Source organism: Bos mutus, chromosome 4 (assembly GCF_027580195.1).
Source record: "Bos mutus isolate GX-2022 chromosome 4, NWIPB_WYAK_1.1, whole genome shotgun sequence".
NCBI lineage: Eukaryota > Metazoa > Chordata > Mammalia > Artiodactyla > Bovidae > Bos > Bos mutus.
The window spans coordinates 110,772,129-110,790,404 of record NC_091620.1 but is presented as its reverse complement, the minus strand read 5'-3'; the positions used below and the strand labels follow the sequence as shown (position 1 = coordinate 110,790,404).

At 43.7% G+C, this 18,276-nt stretch overlaps 1 protein-coding gene across 1 annotated transcript in view; it reads left to right on the top strand.

Moving 5' to 3' along the window:
• Positions 1 to 6,343, top strand: part of SUN3 (Sad1 and UNC84 domain containing 3) — a 39,170-nt gene extending 32,827 nt beyond the window's left edge. Inside the window, exons 9-10 of the mRNA XM_005890516.2 lie at positions 5,046 to 5,138; positions 6,135 to 6,343. Coding sequence (XP_005890578.2) covers positions 5,046 to 5,138; positions 6,135 to 6,254 — 213 coding nt within the window. The 3' untranslated portion in view covers positions 6,255 to 6,343. The remainder of the gene's footprint in view (positions 1 to 5,045; positions 5,139 to 6,134) is intronic.
• Positions 6,344 to 18,276: the final 11,933 nt, after the last annotated feature.

The window sequence follows — 18,276 nt, the reverse complement described above, 5'->3', positions numbered from 1 at the left end:
ATGCTATCTAGGTTGGTCATAACTTTCCTTCCAAGGAGTAAGCATCTTTTAATTACATGGCTGCAGTCACCATCTGCAGTGATTTTGGAGCCCAGAAAAATAAAGTCTGACACTGTTTCCACTGTTTCCCCATCTATTTCCCATGAAGTGATGGGATTGGATGCCATGATCTTCATTTTCCGAATGTTGAGCTTTAAGCCAACTTTTTCAGTCTCCACTTTCACTTTCATCAAGAGGCTTTTGAGTTCCTCTTCACTTTCTGCCATAAGGGTGGTGTCATCTGCATATCTGAGGTTATTGATATTTCTCCCGGCAATCTTGATTCCAGCTTGTGTTTCTTCTAGTCCAGCGTTTCTCATGATGTACTCTGCATAGAAGTTAAATAAGCAGGGTGACAATATACAGCCTTGATGAACTCCTTTTCCTATTTGGAACCAGTCTGTTGTTCCATGTCCAGTTCTAACTGTTGCTTCCTGACCTGCATACAGATTTCTCAAGAGGCAGATCAGGTGGTCTGGTATTCCCATCTCTTTCAGAATTTATACAGTTTATTGTGATCCACACAGTCAAAGGCTTTGACATAGTCAATAAAGCAGAAATAGATCCAAGTTTTATGTGTACAATTCCCATAGATGAAAATGAAACAAGATTTTCCCTTGTCTCACTTCTCCCACCAATTTTTACTCCCTGGAAGCTTTCACTTGCCAGAGTTTGGGCTGCTTGTGTGGTTACTCCCTTCATATTTGCTATTACTGTTATTCCTTGATTTTTCAGTTTTGATTGTTACAATTGACTTCCTTGAATGGAAAATGGAGATTAGTTCTCTTCCATGCCTCTCCCAATTCTCCCAAAATGTTTATGTCTTAACTTAAAAGAAAAAAAAAAACAAGTTTATTGAGATATAATTCACACATCAGCAATTCAGTCAGGTAAAGTGTACACTTGGTAACTTTTGGTATATTCACAGAGTTGCGTAACCATGATCATGATCAATTTTAGAGTGTTTTTACTATTCTCCAGAGAAACCCTGCACCCCTTAGCTGTCACTTCTCATCCCCCACCTCACTGCCCCAGCTACTGACAACCACTAGTCTCTCTTGTATCTATAGATTTGCCTCTTTCAAATGTTGTCATTGTTGTTTAGTCACGAAGTCATGTCTGACCATTTGCAGCCCTTTGGACTACAGCCTGCCAGGCTTCTCTGTCCATGGGATTTTCCTGGCAAGAATACTGCTCAAGTACGGGTTGCCATTTCCTTCTCCAGAGGATCTTCCCAATCCAGGGATAGATCCCATGTCGTCTGCTTAGCAGGCGGATTCTTTACCACTGAGCCACTTGGGAAGCCCTATTTTGGATAGTTCCTATAAAATGGAATCATATTGTATGTGAATGGTTTTTGTGAATGGCTTGTTTCACTCAGCATAATGTTTTCAAGGTCTATGTAGGCTAAAATGTGTCAATATTTCATTTTTAATTGCTGAATAATATTTTACTATATGGATAGTAAAATATCCATTTTTATTTATCCATTCAGCAGTTGCTGGACATCTTAGTGGATCCCACTCTTTTAACTGTTATGAACAATGAACAGTGCTGCTGTGAGGCACTGGGTACAAAGCTTTCTGTGGACCTGAGTTTTCATTTCTCTTGGGTTTGTGCCTCGGAGCAGAGTTTCTAGATCACATGATAAATCTGTGTTTCATGTGTGAGACACTGGCAGATGGTATATCTCAGCTTCAGTACACATCCAATGTGTTCATTGTGAGTCTGTGAACAGTATTGTTCTTAGCTGAGTCATACAATGCCCTTGAATACATTTTCTTTTTTTAAAACCTTTTAATTTTGTATTGGGGTATAGCCTATTAATAATGTGATAGTTTCAAGTGACCAGCAAAGGGACTCAGCTGTACATATACACATATCCATTCTCCCGAAACTCCCCTCCCAACCAGGCTGCCACATCACTGAGCAGAGTTCTTTCTCTGTGCTCTACAGCAGATCCTTGTTGGTTATCCACTTTAAATGTATCAGTGTGTACGTAGCCATCCCAAACTCCATAACTATCCCTTCCCTGCATCCTTCCCAGGGATCGCACCCATGTCCCCTGCACTGCAACGCAGACTCTTCACCACTAGACCACCAGGGAAGTTCCTTTATTTTTTAAAGATATCCCTCGGGAGCAGTCTGCTCACATCTCTTCCCACCTGGTGCCTGGTCAGGCCTGCTGCACAGCTGTTATCAGGGGATTTCAGCTCCACTCTCTGAGGATTTGACTTGTTTTAAATCTGTTGTTTTAAAAATGTTTTTAATGTTTCTTCTTTGGTTTTCTGTTTTACTGTTTGGAATATCTAATCAATTTATATTTTAAACCTAATTTTGAATATTTAAATTCTGCTGTTATGATTATTCTGATTTTTTTTTTTTGCAAATGCTCCCTTTTCTAGAATCTAAATATCTTCCTTCATGGTTGCAATACTTCCCTCCAACGTCTGAAGATATGAGCAGATGTAGATTTGTTCCATGTTTTCAGCTCCTTCACATACTCCCAAGTACCTCCCTTGCTATTTATAATATGGGCTCCATCTTCCTTGCTAAGTGCTTTCCTCGTGTGTTTGGTGATGCTTGTCTGTCTCATTTAAGAGCTGAACAGTCAAAAGCTGGCTTTTTCTGCACACATTATGGGCAAGCTGACAGCAAGCTTCACAGCTCGATGGTCTGGTTGGAGACCCCAGAGTGTGGTTTCTAGAAGGTTGACCCCAGGAATCCTACAACCTTGTGCCCAGGGGTTTTCAGCTCCGCCCACACCCTGGGTGTGGCAGTGCACAGCCCATCATTCATGATAGGATCTACCTTCCCCTGTTATTTCTGCAGGATGCCCTTGAGGTCAGTTGTCCTGGAGGTGGGAAGAAAACGACAGTTCTTTTCTGCACCAGGACAGGAGTGATGGCTAGGCTCTAAATGCTCCTTAAAAAGTCCATCAGAGGAACTTCCCTGGTAGTATAGCAGATGGGAGTCTGCCTGCCAATGCAGGGGACACGGGTTCAATCCCTGGTCTGGGAAGATTCCACTTGCGGAGGGCAACTAAAGCCCACACACCACAGGTACTGAGCCTGCGCACTGCAACTACTGAAGCCTGTGTGCCTGGAGCCTGTGCCCTGCAACAAGAGGCGCCACCGCTGTGAGAAGCCCATGCGCAGAAACTAAAGAGTGGGTCCCGCTCACCGCAACTAGAGAAAGCTCGCACACAGCGAAGACCCGGTGCGATGAAAACTTAATCGCTTTTTAAAAAGATCATCAGCCCACCCTCAAATGAGGGGACTCCCAGCTTCATGCTTGGCCTCCACACCGTGGCCCCACCTCTGGCCCTTTCTAAACTGGGAGTCAGCACCAGCTCCAGCGTGCTGCTGGTTGCCCCCTGCAGCCAGCGCGACTTGAGTTTCCTCTAGGCCAGTGCGCCGTTTGGCCGTCTCCAGACGCTTTTCTCTTCGGGTCTGCGCCCGTGTTTCCCTCAGAGGTTTATGCCTTACTCCGTCCCCTCAGGGTCCCTCTCTGAAGGGGGCTCAGCGTTAAACACGGCGCTTACCTGCCTTGTGTGTCGTTGGAACACCTTTAGATGCTGTGGCTCTCGAGTTGTAAAACAGATTGCCATCCTTTGATGCGAGCCTGCTGGCACTCACAGTCGGTGTCTACAGACACTTGTAGTTGAGTTATACTGGATTGGAGCAGGTCAAACCTGTATCAGAAAAGTGCACACAGTTGCTCATTAGAGAGGAATTATGAGTGAATCCTTCAGGCAAGAATCCTTTAAGAAATTGACCATATTTAAAGAGTGAAAAAAAAAATCCTTTTAGTAAGACAAAATACTTCTCACTGTTTTTCTCAATATTAGCACATTTATGAACCAAGTGAAATTAAAACAGGATCATAAAGAAGGTTTGAAATAAAACTAGCATATCTCTCTGAACAGGCTAAAGGAACTATATGAGATGATATATATATATGTCAAATATGAAATATGTATGTTTATATATGTCATTGTATAGATGAAAAGTATATATAATTGTGGGGCATTATTTAATCATGATGTATCCAGTTCTTTTAGTTATCCATTTATTTCTGGCTGCGCTGGGTCTTCCCTGCTGCGTGTGGGCTTTCTGTAGTTGCAATAAGCAGGAGCTACTCTGTTGCGGACAGTGGGGTCTGGGCTCTGGGCTTCGGTAGCTGTGCGCACAGGCTTAGTAGCTGCAGCTCGTGAGCTCGGAGCGAGGGCCCAGTACTTGTGGCCCACAGGCTTCGTTGCCCTGTGGCGTGTGGGGTCTTCTCGGATCAGGAGTCCAACCTGCATCCCCTGCATTGGCAGGCAGAGATTCTTAACCACTGGATAACCAGGGAAGTCCCAATTCTTTTACAAAATTGACTCATATTTTAAATATTATGATTTTCATTACAAAATGATTGAACTCATGAAACTTTATTTTTTGTTGAGGTGCTGCAATTCAAAGACTCTAACCATAAACTTTAGATTTGCAAGATAATGTCCACCAGTGTGCTCTCTCTCTCCTCATAAATCTTCAGCTTTAAAGGGTAGAGAAGAAAGGTCAAAAGCACAAGGGAAATTGCACACACATATCAACAAAAGCTTACTTTTTGGATGGAGCTATCTGTGTGATCAAAGTTCAGCAAACTGGTGAAGTTTAACGCGTTTTGGGTCGATGTTGGGGCTCATTTTTTGGTTTATTTTACCCAAAGCGTAGTAAATACAGTTAGGAGGTCAAAGTCAATGCTGACATGTGCTGTCATCTGTCTCTTCATCCCGTCTGTCTGTCTCTCTCCATCTTAGTCTGTTCAGCCCTTTAATTAGGCTGGTTCTTGCCTCACAATCCTCCCCCGCTTCCATACCCAGTGCTGACATGCAGCGCAGCAGTGTGTCCCTGGTGGACACCAAAGATGTCTGGGGAATTGTTACTTAAACAGACAATTGACTCCGTTTATTTTAACAGAACACACATTCATTACAACCTCCCTGTCTGTTGCTTTCTTTATAGGGCGTCTTGAAACAATGTGAAGGAGAAGAAATTTTTCTAGGTCAGTTTGTATATAACAAAACAGGGACCACCGTCCAAACATTTGCACTCCAGGTAATGAGAGCCTTGGGAGAAGGTGCGGTATCCATGGCTCCATCCCCAGGAGGGATTTGTGGGGTTGCTTGATGTAAAGTGGTGTGTGAGAATGACTGTGACAGAAGTGTGAGATAAGCAAGCCTTGTCTGAATTCCAGTTCTTAGCTCCAATCATGTTCATAAGTTTTAAAGCAAAAAAACAGGCAAATATAATACAAAAGTTGTTTCCAAGACAAATTTTTTTTATTATTTGCTATTACTTTTATACACACACACACACACACATACACACATACTCTTCCTCAGTCCTTATTTGTCAGATTCCCTTGATAATATTTAATCTGACAATCACTATCTTCTTCCTTGGGTAGAGGGGGTGGGGATGATGGTACAAAACAAGATGATTGGAGGCAGAGAGGAACTTAGAGAGAATAGATATTTCATACCAGATAAGAAAAACTTCTTAGCCTAACTCAAAGGGGAAGGAATACCAGTTGGTAACTTATAAATCCCTAAAAGTCAGTAAGGCATAAGAAATGTAATTCACTAGTTCTCATTAGTCACAGGAACTAGTGAAAAGATGAAAAAGGCACCTCAAGCCGTGTAAACACAAGTGTGTTACGCCTCTTGGCCAGTGGTGAGAAAATCTAAGCTGAAAGCAATGTATGTGTCAGAAATGAATGCCCTTACCGAGTTCCACAGTCAACTGTACATCCACGTCGCTCCCTGCCACTCCCTGGGGCAGCCAGTCAGGACCACCGTGGAGGCAGGAGAAGGCGGAGAGGGCCCCGGTGTGCAGACCACCATGCTATCTGCCTTCCCCGTGTCTGCCTTTTTATCAGCTCTTTCCTGACGGTAGACCAGGATGTCATCCGTTAGACTGGTGCTTGAAAGTACTTGAGTTAAGAAGGAAAGAAAGTGTTCTAATTTTTTTCATTTATATCAGCATTACTTGAGATTCTTTGAGATAGTTCATTTGATAAGACATTAATTTTAATCTTTTCTATTTTTTCAGCATGAAGTTCCTGAATTCTTGTTATGTGTGAAACTTAAAATTCTCAGCAATTGGGGACACCCAAACTATACTTGTTTATATAGATTCAGGGTTCATGGCACCCCAAAAGATGACAGCTAGAAGAACTGGTGCAGGCAGCCATGATCACAAGTCCAAAATAGTCAGGTACTCCAATTCCCTTTGATTATATCACATCCATAGGAATCAAAAATCAGAAGTGGGAGAGAAACCTTAAAGTGGTTCTTACCTGCAGTAAAAAGTGAATGAATTTTACTATTAAGAATATGAAAATAAATTCAGTCTCTGCATTAGTGTGGCTTCTGAGGATGAATCATGTTGTTGAAGCACTGAAAAATGAGTTTGCATTTAGAAGAAGATGGTAATTCTCAACACTCTTTCTCGTAATAGCATATTTGCTTTCATTTATTAATTCATCCACACCAGGCATGGATATCTGCTGTTACCACTATTACTTAACACTGATCTGGACACACTCTGTAATTAGAGAAGCTAAAGAAATTAGAGGTAAAATTTAAGAAGGCCAACCATAATTCATTTGCAGATGACTTGATGAATTCCTTCAAAAGCAATAAAATCAATGAAAAATACATTATAAACAAAGATGGATACAAAATTATCATATATAAATCAAAATAAAAATATAAACCACAACCAGTAAGAGGATATAATTTACAAAAAGCCTCAATGGAAATTTTAAAAAATCAAATGAAAGAATTAAACTGTATGAAGACCCAATAAAACAGTAGTGGATAATGAAAAGACCTAAAAAAATGGAAAGATTATCCTGCCTGTGGATACAAAAACTTAGCTGTCAAGAAGTCGATTCTGTCTAAACTGATCTACAAATTCAGTTAAATCTTAAATTAAAACCCAGAAAAAAAAAAAATTCTGATATTTTGGCCATATGTGAGGGCTTGTGGACTGCCTCAAATAGTGACAGGATTTCAGAGGCCTGTTTAATATCTTTATTGTTTGAGGTTAGAAGCCACCTTTCTTTCCAGATTGCCCAGTGAACCTGCCCCACGGAGGATGCATAGTGGGAGCCCGAGTATATATCAGCCAGGAGCTGATTTCTGCCTTCTGAGCTGAGGTCCCTGGGGGCAGGGCTTTTGCTTTAATAATCCCTTTAAGTATTGCCACTGCATACCCAGGGGCTTCCCTGGTAGCTCAGCTGGTGAAGAATAAGCCTGCAATGCAGGAGATCACAGTTCGATCCCTGGGTTGGGACGATCCCCTGGAGGAGGACATGAGTTTGAATTAACGCCCCAAGGCTTATACCCTATCTCTCATGTATATACAGTTTGAAATGCTTTTTAAAGTCTGGGAGTGCCAAAGCTGGGGTTGAGAGTAACTTTATTAACATTTTTATTGTTTCACAGACCGGTTTGGCACTCTTTAGTCCCAAACGGGGGTTCAAGGTCACGTCCCTTCAGTGCCCCGCTAGAGGGGTTTTCGCTGTGAGCCCGTAGTTTGGGATCTAAATCCGACAGAACCCTGCCATTTCCAGAAACCCTCTCAGTTGGCTGTGGGTCTTGCTGCAGCTGCTGCTAAGTCGCTTCAGTCTGACTCTGCGAGCCCACAGATGTTCCCAATTCTGCAATTGCTTACTTCCTATGAGGCCAAAGACCCCCGCTGTCCTTGAGAGAGAGCAAAGCCTAGATACTTGCTCTTTGCATATCTGGGCCTTTTTCTGGGAGGCCTTATATCCACAATTGGCCAAACAATTCAGAGTCCTGATGGTATTTTGTACACATGTGTCACCTGTAGGACTCGCTGTGAGCAAGTCATGCACATATGGGAGTAAGAGTCCTTCATCCAATCTTAAATTTCTAAAGACTCTAGCTGGCATCTCCCCAAACAAGGTAGGGGAATTCCTAAATCCTTGAGGCAGGACTGTCCAACAATACTGTCGGATTACCTGTGTTTCTGGGTCCTGCTATTCAAAAGTAAATAGATGGCTGTGATTTTTCTGTAATTGGAATGTGTAAGAAAGCATCTTTTAAGTACAGGACTGAGAACCAGCCATATTGTCCTGGAATAGTTGTAAGCAGGGTACATAGGGCTTCCCTTGTAGCTCATTCGGTAAAGAATCTGTCTGCAGTGCAGGAGATCTGGGTTCGATTCCTGGGTCGGGAAGATCCCCTGAAGAATAAAATGGCAATCCACTCCCGTATTCTTGCCTGGAGAATCCCATGGACAGAGGAGCCTGGCAGGCTACAGTCCATGGGGTCACAAGAGTCAGACATGACTTAGTGACTAGACCACCATGGATTAGGTCCCACAGGGTATAAGACTTCATTAACAGCCCTCAAGTCCTGGACAGACTGATACTCTGTCGAGTCTGGCTTCTTAACCAGGAGGATTGCTGTTGCTGCTAAGTCGCTTCAGTCATGTCCGACTCTGTGCGACCCCATAGATGGCAGCCCACCAGGCTCCCCCATCCCTGGGATTCTCCAGGCAAGAACACTGGAGTGGGTTGCCATTTGTTATATGCAGACCTGCAAGGTTTAATCAGTCCTATTTTCAAAAACTTTTCTAAAGTTGGCTGTATTTCCTTTTGGGCTTCTTGTCTCAGAGGATATTATTTTAGATTAGGTGTCCCAGAATCCCTTTTTGATGGGATTTGTATTGGTCTTGCTTTTTTGGCCTTCCCCAGAGTGCTATCAGTAGGTGAAGAATCTGCCTGCAATGCAGGAGACACAGGAAATGCAAGTTCAATATATGAGTTGGGAAGATCTCCTAGAGAAGAAAATGGCAACCCACTCGAGTATTTTTGCCTGAAAATCCCATGGAGAGAGGAGCCTAAAAGGGGTCTAAAAGGGTCACAAAGACTCAGAAACAACTGAGAGACCAAGCACACACACAGACAGTGCTGTCAGCCCACACTTCTGGCCTTACCTTTTCACAGACCTCGGTGGGGAAGAACTCTGTCTCCTCCTCTGGGGTTTTCATGAGCATCATTTGTAGGCTCAGCACATGCTCCAGTGGGACCCTAGTGTCAAGCTGTTCTTGGTGGAAAAAGTTACTTGAGCATTTAATTTACAAAGGAGATCTCATCCCCAAGGCGGGGCTAGGGCGCTCTGACACATAAGAAGTTGTGTTTCAGGCTGAGATCCCCTAGTTGGCATTATAGAGGTAGTTAAAATGAATGGTTTACTACTTGTCCAGAACTCCCAAGACTGGGATACACTGGGATGTTTTCTGTGCCACCGTGGTGTTCACTGCAGAATATGTGGCACCCGTATCTGTTAGAAAGCCCATCGATTTATTCCCCACTGGCAGAGTCACCTGGGGCTCCTGTGGCAAAATTAGAATCAGATGCCTCAAGCCTAAGGGAGCCGGTGGGACTTTTCATGCATTATCAGAATATTCCCCTCTTTCTACCATATGAGAGGCTCCTGTCCCCCTGATATACTTTAGGGCCATCATTTTTCCAGTGCCCATCCTCCTTGCAGTAAGCACACTGTTCCTCCCCCAGTGGTGGTGGCTTACCTCATTTAGGTTATTCGGCTTCTGGGAATCCAGTACTGCTGGCAGAAAAGCTGCCTTCTGGTTTCCATCTTTCTTGCTTCTGCTCTTGTTCCCTATGGTTGAATACTCTAAAAGCAACATCTACTAATTGAGAAGGGCTCATTCTAAATACATCATCTAATTTTTGTAATTTTCTTCTTATGTCTGAGGCACTTTGCCCAATAAAGGTCATATTTATCGTCCTTACATTCTCAGGGGCCTCAGGGTCTGTATCCAACACCATGCACCTCTTGATATGATGCAATGAGAAGGTCAGATCATTGCTTTTGTCCTACTTCCACTAAAAACATCGCTTGAAACTCATCTTGAAGAATCGTGTAGCTTATCAGTTGTGCTTTTGTTTTTGCTTCCTTCTCTACCTCTCCTGATCTTATATTTACACAGTAGTGCCTATAAGTTTGATAAATCCTTTCCAGAAACTCTGATGGATCTTCATTTGGTTTTTGTTTTACCTTCTGGATTTTGTTTAAGCTCCTTTGTTCAGGTATCCCCTTTTCAGATCAGATCAATCGCTCAGTCGTGTCCGACTCTTTGGGAGCCCATGAATTGCAGCAGGCCAGGCCTCCCTGTCCATCACCAACTCCCGGAGTTCACTGAGACTCACGTCCATCGAGTCAGTGATGCCATCCAGCCATCTCATCCTCTGTCGTCCCCTTCTCCTCTTGCCCCCAATCCCTCCCAGCATCAGAGTCTTTTCCAGTGAGTCAGCTCTTCACATGAGGTGGCCAAAGTACTGGAGTTTCAGCTTTAGCATCATTCCTTCCAAAGAAATCCCAGGGCTAATCTCCTTTAGAATGGACTGGTTGGATCTCCTTGCAGTCCAAGGGACTCTCAAGAGTCTTCTCCAACACCACAGTTCAAAAGCATCAATTCTTCGGCTCTCTGCCTTACTCACAGTCCAACTCTCACATCCATACGTGACCACAGGAAGAACCATAGCCTTGACTAGACGAACCTTTGTTGGCAAAGTAATGGCTCTGCTTTGGAATATGCTCTCTAGGTTGGTCATAACTTTCCTTCCAAGGAGTAAGCATCTTTTAATTTCATGGCTGCAGTCACCATCTGTAGTGATTTTGGAGCCCAGAAAAATAAAGTCTGACACTGTTTCCACTGTTTCCCCATCTATTTCCCATGAAGTGATGGGACCGGATGCCATGATCTTCATTTTCTGAATGTTGAGCTTTAAGCCAACTTTTTCACTCTCCACTTTCACTTTCATCAAGAGGCTTTTGAGTTCCTCTTCACTTTCTGCCATAAGGGTGGTGTCATCTGCATATCTGAGGTTATTGATATTTCTCCCGGCAATCTTGATTCCAGCTTGTGTTTCTTCTAGTCCAGCGTTTCTCATGATGTACTCTACATATAAGTTAAATAAACAGGGTGACAATATACAGCCTTGACGTACTCCTTTTCCTATTTGGAACCAGTCTGTTGTTCCATGTCCAGTTCTAACTGTTGCTTCCTGACCTGCGTACAAATTTCTCAAGAGGCAGATCAGGTGGTCTGGTATTCCCATCTCTTTCAGAATTTCCCACAGTTTATTGTGATCCACACAGTCAAAGGCTTTGGCATAGTCAATAAAGCAGAAATAGATGTTTTTCTGGAACTCTCTTGCTTTTTCGATGATCCAACGGATGTTGGCAATTTGATCTCTGGTTCCTCTGCCTTTTCTAAAACCAGCTTGAACATCTGGAAGTTCACGGTTCACATATTGCTGAAGCCTGGGTTGCAGAATTTTGAGCATTACTTTACTAGCATGTGAGATGAGTGCAATTGTGCGGTAGTTTGAGCATTCTTTGGCATTGCCTTTATTTGGGATTGGAATGAAAACTGACCTTTTCCAGTCCTGTGGCTACTGCTGAGTTTTCCAAATTTGCTGGCATATTGAGTACAGCACTTTCACAGCATCATCTTTCAGGATTTGGAATAGCTCAACTGGAATTCCATCACCTCCACTAGCTTTGTTCATAGTGATGCTTTCTAAGGCCCACTTGACTTCACATTCCAGGATGTCTGGCTCTAGGTCAGTGATCACACCATCATGATTATCTGGGTCGTGAAGACTTTTTTGTACAGGTCTTCTGTGTATTCTTGCCACCTCTTCTTAATATCTTCTGCTTCTGTGAGGTCCCTACCATTTCTGTCCTTTATCGAGCCCATCTTTGCATGAAATGTTCCTTTGGTATCTCTGATTTTCTTGAAGAGATCCTAGTCTTTCCCATTCTGTTGTTTTCCTCTATTTCTTTGCATTGATCCCTGAAGAAGGCTTTCTTATCTCTTCTTGCTATTCTTTGGAACTCTGCATTCAGATGCTTATATCTTTCCTTTTCTCCTTTGCTTTTCGCTTCTCTTCTTTTCACAGCTATTTGTAAGGCCTCCCCAGACAGCCATTTTGCTTTTTTGCATTTCTTTTCTATGGAAATGGTCTTGATCCCTGTGTCCTGTACAATGTCATGAACCTCATTCCATAGTTCATCAGGCACTCTATCTATCAGATCTAGGCCCTTAAATCTATTTCTTACTTGCACTGTATAAGGGATTTGATTTAGGTCATACCTGAATGGTCTAGTGGGTTTCCCTACTTTCTTCAATTTAAGTCTGAATTTGGCTATAAGGAGTTCATGGTCTGAGCCACAGTCAGCTCCTGGTCTTGTTTTTGCTGACTCTATAGAGCTTCTCCATCTTTGGCTGCAAAGAATATAATCAATCTGATTTCGGTGTTGACCATCTGGTGATGTCCATGTATAGAGTCTTCTCTTGTGTTGTTGGAAGAGGCTGTTTGTTATGACCAGTGCATTTTCTTGGCAAAACTCTATTAGTCTTTGCCCTGCTTCCTTCCATATTCCAAGGCCAAATTTGCCTGTTACTCCAGGTGTTTCTTGACTTCCTACTTTCGCATTCCAGTCCCCTATAATGAAAAGGACATCTTTTTGGGTGTTCTAAAAGATCTTGTAGGTTTTCTTAGAACAGTTCAACTTCAGCTTTTTCAGTGTTACTGGTTGGGGCATAGACTTGGATTACTGTGATACTGAATGGTTTGCCTTGGAAACGAACAGAGATCATCTGTCATTTTTGAGATTTGCATCCCCTTTTGAAGACCCATTAAGATACATCTCCTGCAGTGTTCTAAAAGTGGCATGCCTCCGTTATTAGGATCCCAGTAAGGCTCCACAATCGGAGAAGGCAATGGCACCCCACTCCAGTCCTCTTGCCTGGAAAATCCGTGGGTGGAGGAGGCTGGTAGGCTGCAGTTCATGGGGGCGCTAAGAGTCGGACACGACTGGGCGACTTCACTTTCACTTTTCACTTTCATCATTGAAGAAGGAAATGGCAACCCACTCCAGTGTTCTTGCCTGGAGAATCCCAGGGATGGGGGAGCCTGGTGGGCTGCCATCTTTGGGGACGCACAGAGTCGGACACGACTGAAGCGACTTAGCAGCAGTAGCAGCAAGGCTCCACAATAGGGACTGCAAGATTTTCCTTCTGGAGTTCCATTTGGATCCGCTAGATGGTGTTGATGCACTTTCTCTCCAACCTTGTTAGTGACCATCCTCCTTTCATCCCTGCTGCTGCTGCTGCTGCTGCTGCTGCTGCTGCTGTCGCTTCAGTCGTGTCCGACTCTGTGCGACCCCATAGACGGCAGCTCACCAGGCTCCCCTGTCCCTGGAATTCTCCAGGCAAGAACACTGGAGTGGGTTGCCATTTCCTTCTCCAATGCCATTTCATGCATTCTCCAATGCGTGACAGTTAAAAGTGAAAGTGAAGTCGCTCAGTCATTTCCGACTCTTAGCGACCCCATGGACTGAAGCCCACCAGGCTTCTCCCCGCCCATGGGATTTTTCAGGCAAGAGTACTGGAGTGGGGTGCCATTGCCTTCTCCGCCTTTCATCCCTAGTAAGCATTATATTTATAAAAGGGTCAGTGTCTGCCCAAGTGGAGTCAGTTCAGTTCAGTCGCTCAGTCGTGTCCAACTCTTCGAGACCCATGGACTGCAGCTCGCCAGGCCTCCCTGTCCATCACCAACTCCCAGAGTTTACTCAAACTCATGCCCATGGAGTCGTCCAGCGTTTCTCATGATGTACTCTACATATAAGTTAAATAAACAGGGTGACAATATACAGCCTTGACGTACTCCTTTTCCTATTTGGAACCAGTCTGTTGTTCCATGTCCAGTTCTAACTGTTGCTTCCTGACCTGCGTACAAATTTCTCAAGAGGCAGATCAGGTGGTCTGGTATTCCATCTCTTTCAGAATTTCCCACAGTTTATTGTGATCCACAGTCAAAGGCTTTGGCATAGTCAATAAAGCAGAAATAGATGTTTTTCTGGAACTCTCTTGTTTTTTTCGATGATCCAACGGATGTTGGCAATTTGATCTCTGGTTCCTCTGCCTTTTCTAAAACCAGCTTGAACATCAGGAAGTTCACGGTTCACATATTGCTGAAGCCTGGGTTGCAGAATTTTGAGCATTACTTTACTAGCATGTGAGATGAGTGCAATTGTGCGGTAGTTTGAGCATTCTTTGGCATTGCCTTTATTTGGGATTGGAATGAAAACTGACCTTTTCCAGTCCTGTGGCTACTGCTGAGTTTTCCAAATTTGCTGGCATATTGAGTACAGCACTTTCACAGCATCATCTTTCAGGATTTGGAATAGCTCAACTGGAATTCCATCACCTCCACTAGCTTTGTTCATAGTGATGCTTTCTAAGGCCACTTGACTTCACATTCCAGGATGTCTGGCTCTAGGTCAGTGATCACACCATCATGATTATCTGGGTCGTGAAGACTTTTTGTACAGGTCTTCTGTGTATTCTTGCCACCTCTTCTTAATATCTTCTGCTTCTGTGAGGTCCCTACCATTTCTGTCCTTTATCCAGCCCATCTTTGCATGAAATGTTCCTTTGGTATCTCTGATTTTCTTGAAGAGATCCCTAGTCTTTCCCATTCTGTTGTTTTCCTCTATTTCTTTGCATTGATCCCTGAAGAAGGCTTTCTTATCTCTTCTTGCTATTCTTTGGAACTCTGCATTCAGATGCTTATATCTTTCCTTTTCTCCTTTGCTTTTCGCTTCTCTTCTTTTCACAGCTATTTGTAAGGCCTCCCCAGACAGCCATTTTGCTTTTTTGCATTTCTTTTCTATGGAAATGGTCTTGATCCCTGTGTCCTGTACAATGTCATGAACCTCATTCCATAGTTCATCAGGCACTCTATCTATCAGATCTAGGCCCTTAAATCTATTTCTTACTTGCACTGTATAAGGGATTTGATTTAGGTCATACCTGAATGGTCTAGTGGTTTTCCCTACTTTCTTCAATTTAAGTCTGAATTTGGCTATAAGGAGTTCATGGTCTGAGCCACAGTCAGCTCCTGGTCTTGTTTTTGCTGACTGTATATAGCTTCTCCATCTTTGGCTGCAAAGAATATAATCAATCTGATTTGGTGTTGACCATCTGGTGATGTCCATGTATAGAGTCTTCTCTTGTGTTGTTGGAAGAGGCTGTTTGTTATGACCAGTGCATTTTCTTGGCAAAACTCTATTAGTCTTTGCCCTGCTTCCTTCCATATTCCAAGGCCAAATTTGCCTGTTACTCCAGGTGTTTCTTGACTTCCTACTTTGCATTCCAGTCCCCTATAATGAAAAGGACATCTTTTTTGGGTGTTCTAAAAGATCTTGTAGGTTTTCTTAGAACAGTTCAACTTCAGCTTTTTCAGTGTTACTGGTTGGGGCATAGACTTGGATTACTGTGATACTGAATGGTTTGCCTTGGAAACGAACAGAGATCATCTGTCATTTTGAGATTTGCATCCCCTTTTGAAGACCCATTAAGATACATCTCCTGCAGTGTTCTAAAAGTGGCATGCCTCCGTTATTAGGATCCCAGTAAGGCTCCACAATCGGAGAAGGCAATGGCACCCACTCCAGTCCTCTTGCCTGGAAAATCCGTGGGTGGAGGAGGCTGGTAGGCTGCAGTCCATGGGGCGCTAAGAGTCGGACACGACTGGGCGACTTCACTTTCACTTTCACTTTCATCATTGAAGAAGGAAATGGCAACCCACTCCAGTGTTCTTGCCTGGAGAATCCCAGGGATGGGGAGCCTGGTGGGCTGCCATCTTTGGGGACGCACAGAGTCGGACACGACTGAAGCGACTTAGCAGCAGTAGCAGCAAGGCTCCACAATAGGGACTGCAAGATTTTCCTTCTGGAGTTCCATTTGGATCCGCTAGATGGTGTTGATGCACTTTCTCTCCAACCTTGTTAGTGACCATCCTCCTTTCATCCCTGCTGCTGCTGCTGCTGCTGCTGCTGCTGCTGCTGCTGTCGCTTCAGTCGTGTCCGACTCTGTGCGACCCCATAGACGGCAGCTCACCAGGCTCCCCCGTCCCTGGAATTCTCCAGGCAAGAACACTGGAGTGGGTTGCCATTTCCTTCTCAATGCCATTTCATGCATTCTCCAATGCGTGACAGTTAAAAGTGAAAGTGAAGTCGCTCAGTCATTTCCGACTCTTAGCGACCCCATGGACTGAAGCCCACCAGGCTTCTCCCCGCCCATGGGATTTTTCAGGCAAGAGTACTGGAGTGGGGTGCCATTGCCTTCTCCGCCTTTCATCCCTAGTAAGCATTATATTTATAAAAGGGTCAGTGTCTGCCCAAGTGGAGTCAGTTCAGTTCAGTCGCTCAGTCGTGTCCAACTCTTCGAGACCCCATGGACTGCAGCTCGCCAGGCCTCCCTGTCCATCACCAACTCCCAGAGTTTACTCAAACTCATGCCCATGGAGTCGGTGATGTCATCCAACCGTCTCATCTTCTGTTCTCCCCGTCTCCTCCTGCCTTCCATCTTTCCCAGCATCAGGGTCTTTTCAAATGAGTCAGTTCTTCACATCAGGTGGCCGAAGGATTGGAGTTTCAGCTTCAACATCAGTCCTTCCAATGAATATTCAGGACTGATTTCCTTTAGGATGGACTGGTTGGATCTCCTTGCAGTCCAAGGGGCTCTCAAGAGTCTTCTCCAACACCACAGTTCAAAAGCATCAATTCTTCAGTGCTCAGCTTTCTTCACAGTCCAACTCTCACATCCATACATGACCACTGGAAAAACCATAGCCTTGACTAGACGAACCTTTGTTGGCAAAGTAATGTCTCTGCTTTTTAATGTGCTGTCTAGGTTGGTCATAACTTTTCCTTCCAAGGAGTAAGCGTCTTTTAATTTCGTGACTGCAGTCAACATCTGCAGTGAATTTGGAGCCCCCTAAAATAAAGTCAGCCACTATTTCCACTGTTTCCCCATCTATTTGCCATGAAGTGGTGGGACCGGATGCCATGATCTTCGTTTTCTGAATGTTGAGCTTTAAGCCAACTTTTTCACTCTCCTCTTTCACTTCTTCAAGAGGCTCTTTAGTTCCTCTTCACTTTCTGCCATAAGGGTGGTGTCATCTGCATATCTGAGGTTATTGATATTTCTCCCAGCAATCTTGATTCCAGTTGTGCTTCCTCTAGCCCAGCGTTTCTCATGATGTACTCTGCATATACGTTAAACAATCAGGGTGACAATATACAGCCTTGACGTACTCCTTTCCCTATTTGGAGCCAGTCTCTTGTTCCATGTCCAGTTCTAACCGTTGCTTCCTGATCTGCATACAGATTTCTCAAGAGGCAGGTCAGGTGGTCTGGTATTCTCAAGTGGGTCGGTGGCTGGCCAATACGGAGGTGAAGAGTTCAGTGGTACGGAGTGGGTCCTCTTGGCAGGCAGGGTTGTGGTTTCCCCTGGGTTTCCTTTCAGCGGTTGTACCACAGGGTGGCAGTCATCTGATTCCTCTTCCTCCTGATGTAAGTGCATAAATGCTTCTGCATACGAAATCTTATCTCTTTTCCCTGCTCTTTTGCAAAACACTTCCAACTGTGAGATTGTAAAATAACTGAAAGAGCCGATCAGGGGCCATCACTCTTCTGATCCTCATACACATAGTGTACAAATTCCATTATAATAGTATATCCTGTCTTTCTTAGTCATAGGCTCATGGATCTGTCTGGCCCATTTATCTGATATACACCACGAAAGGCTCTCCTTCAGGACAGATGGAGTATTTACTATTTTTATGTTTGATAGCACCAAGCAGATCCAACATGGAATCGGGTCTTCTATGTAACAGGAGGATCAATAAAAAGGATTGGCCATTAAATGATCACTGAATTTAGGTACTGGTTCACAAGGTTTCAGTTAATACTATTCTGTCTACATTTATATATGTTTAACATTTTCCATTTTAGCAAGTTTTTAAAAGATTAAAACACATATACATAGAAAACCAAAGGGATGTGTTTTCAACCAAATTGACTCTAAAATTTCAGTGGAAATATAAGCTCAGTGGGAAGCTGGAGAAGGTGTCACCAGAGAATGAAACTGTTAGATATCAGTAGCATCACTGACTCAATGGACATGAATTTGAGCAAACTCTAGGAGACAGTGGAGGACAGAGGAGCTTGGCATGCTGCAGTCCATGGAGTCACGAACGGTTGGGCAGACTTAATGACTGAACAACAACAAAAATAAACCTTGAAAAAAATGACAACAAAGGGAAACAGCTGTATGA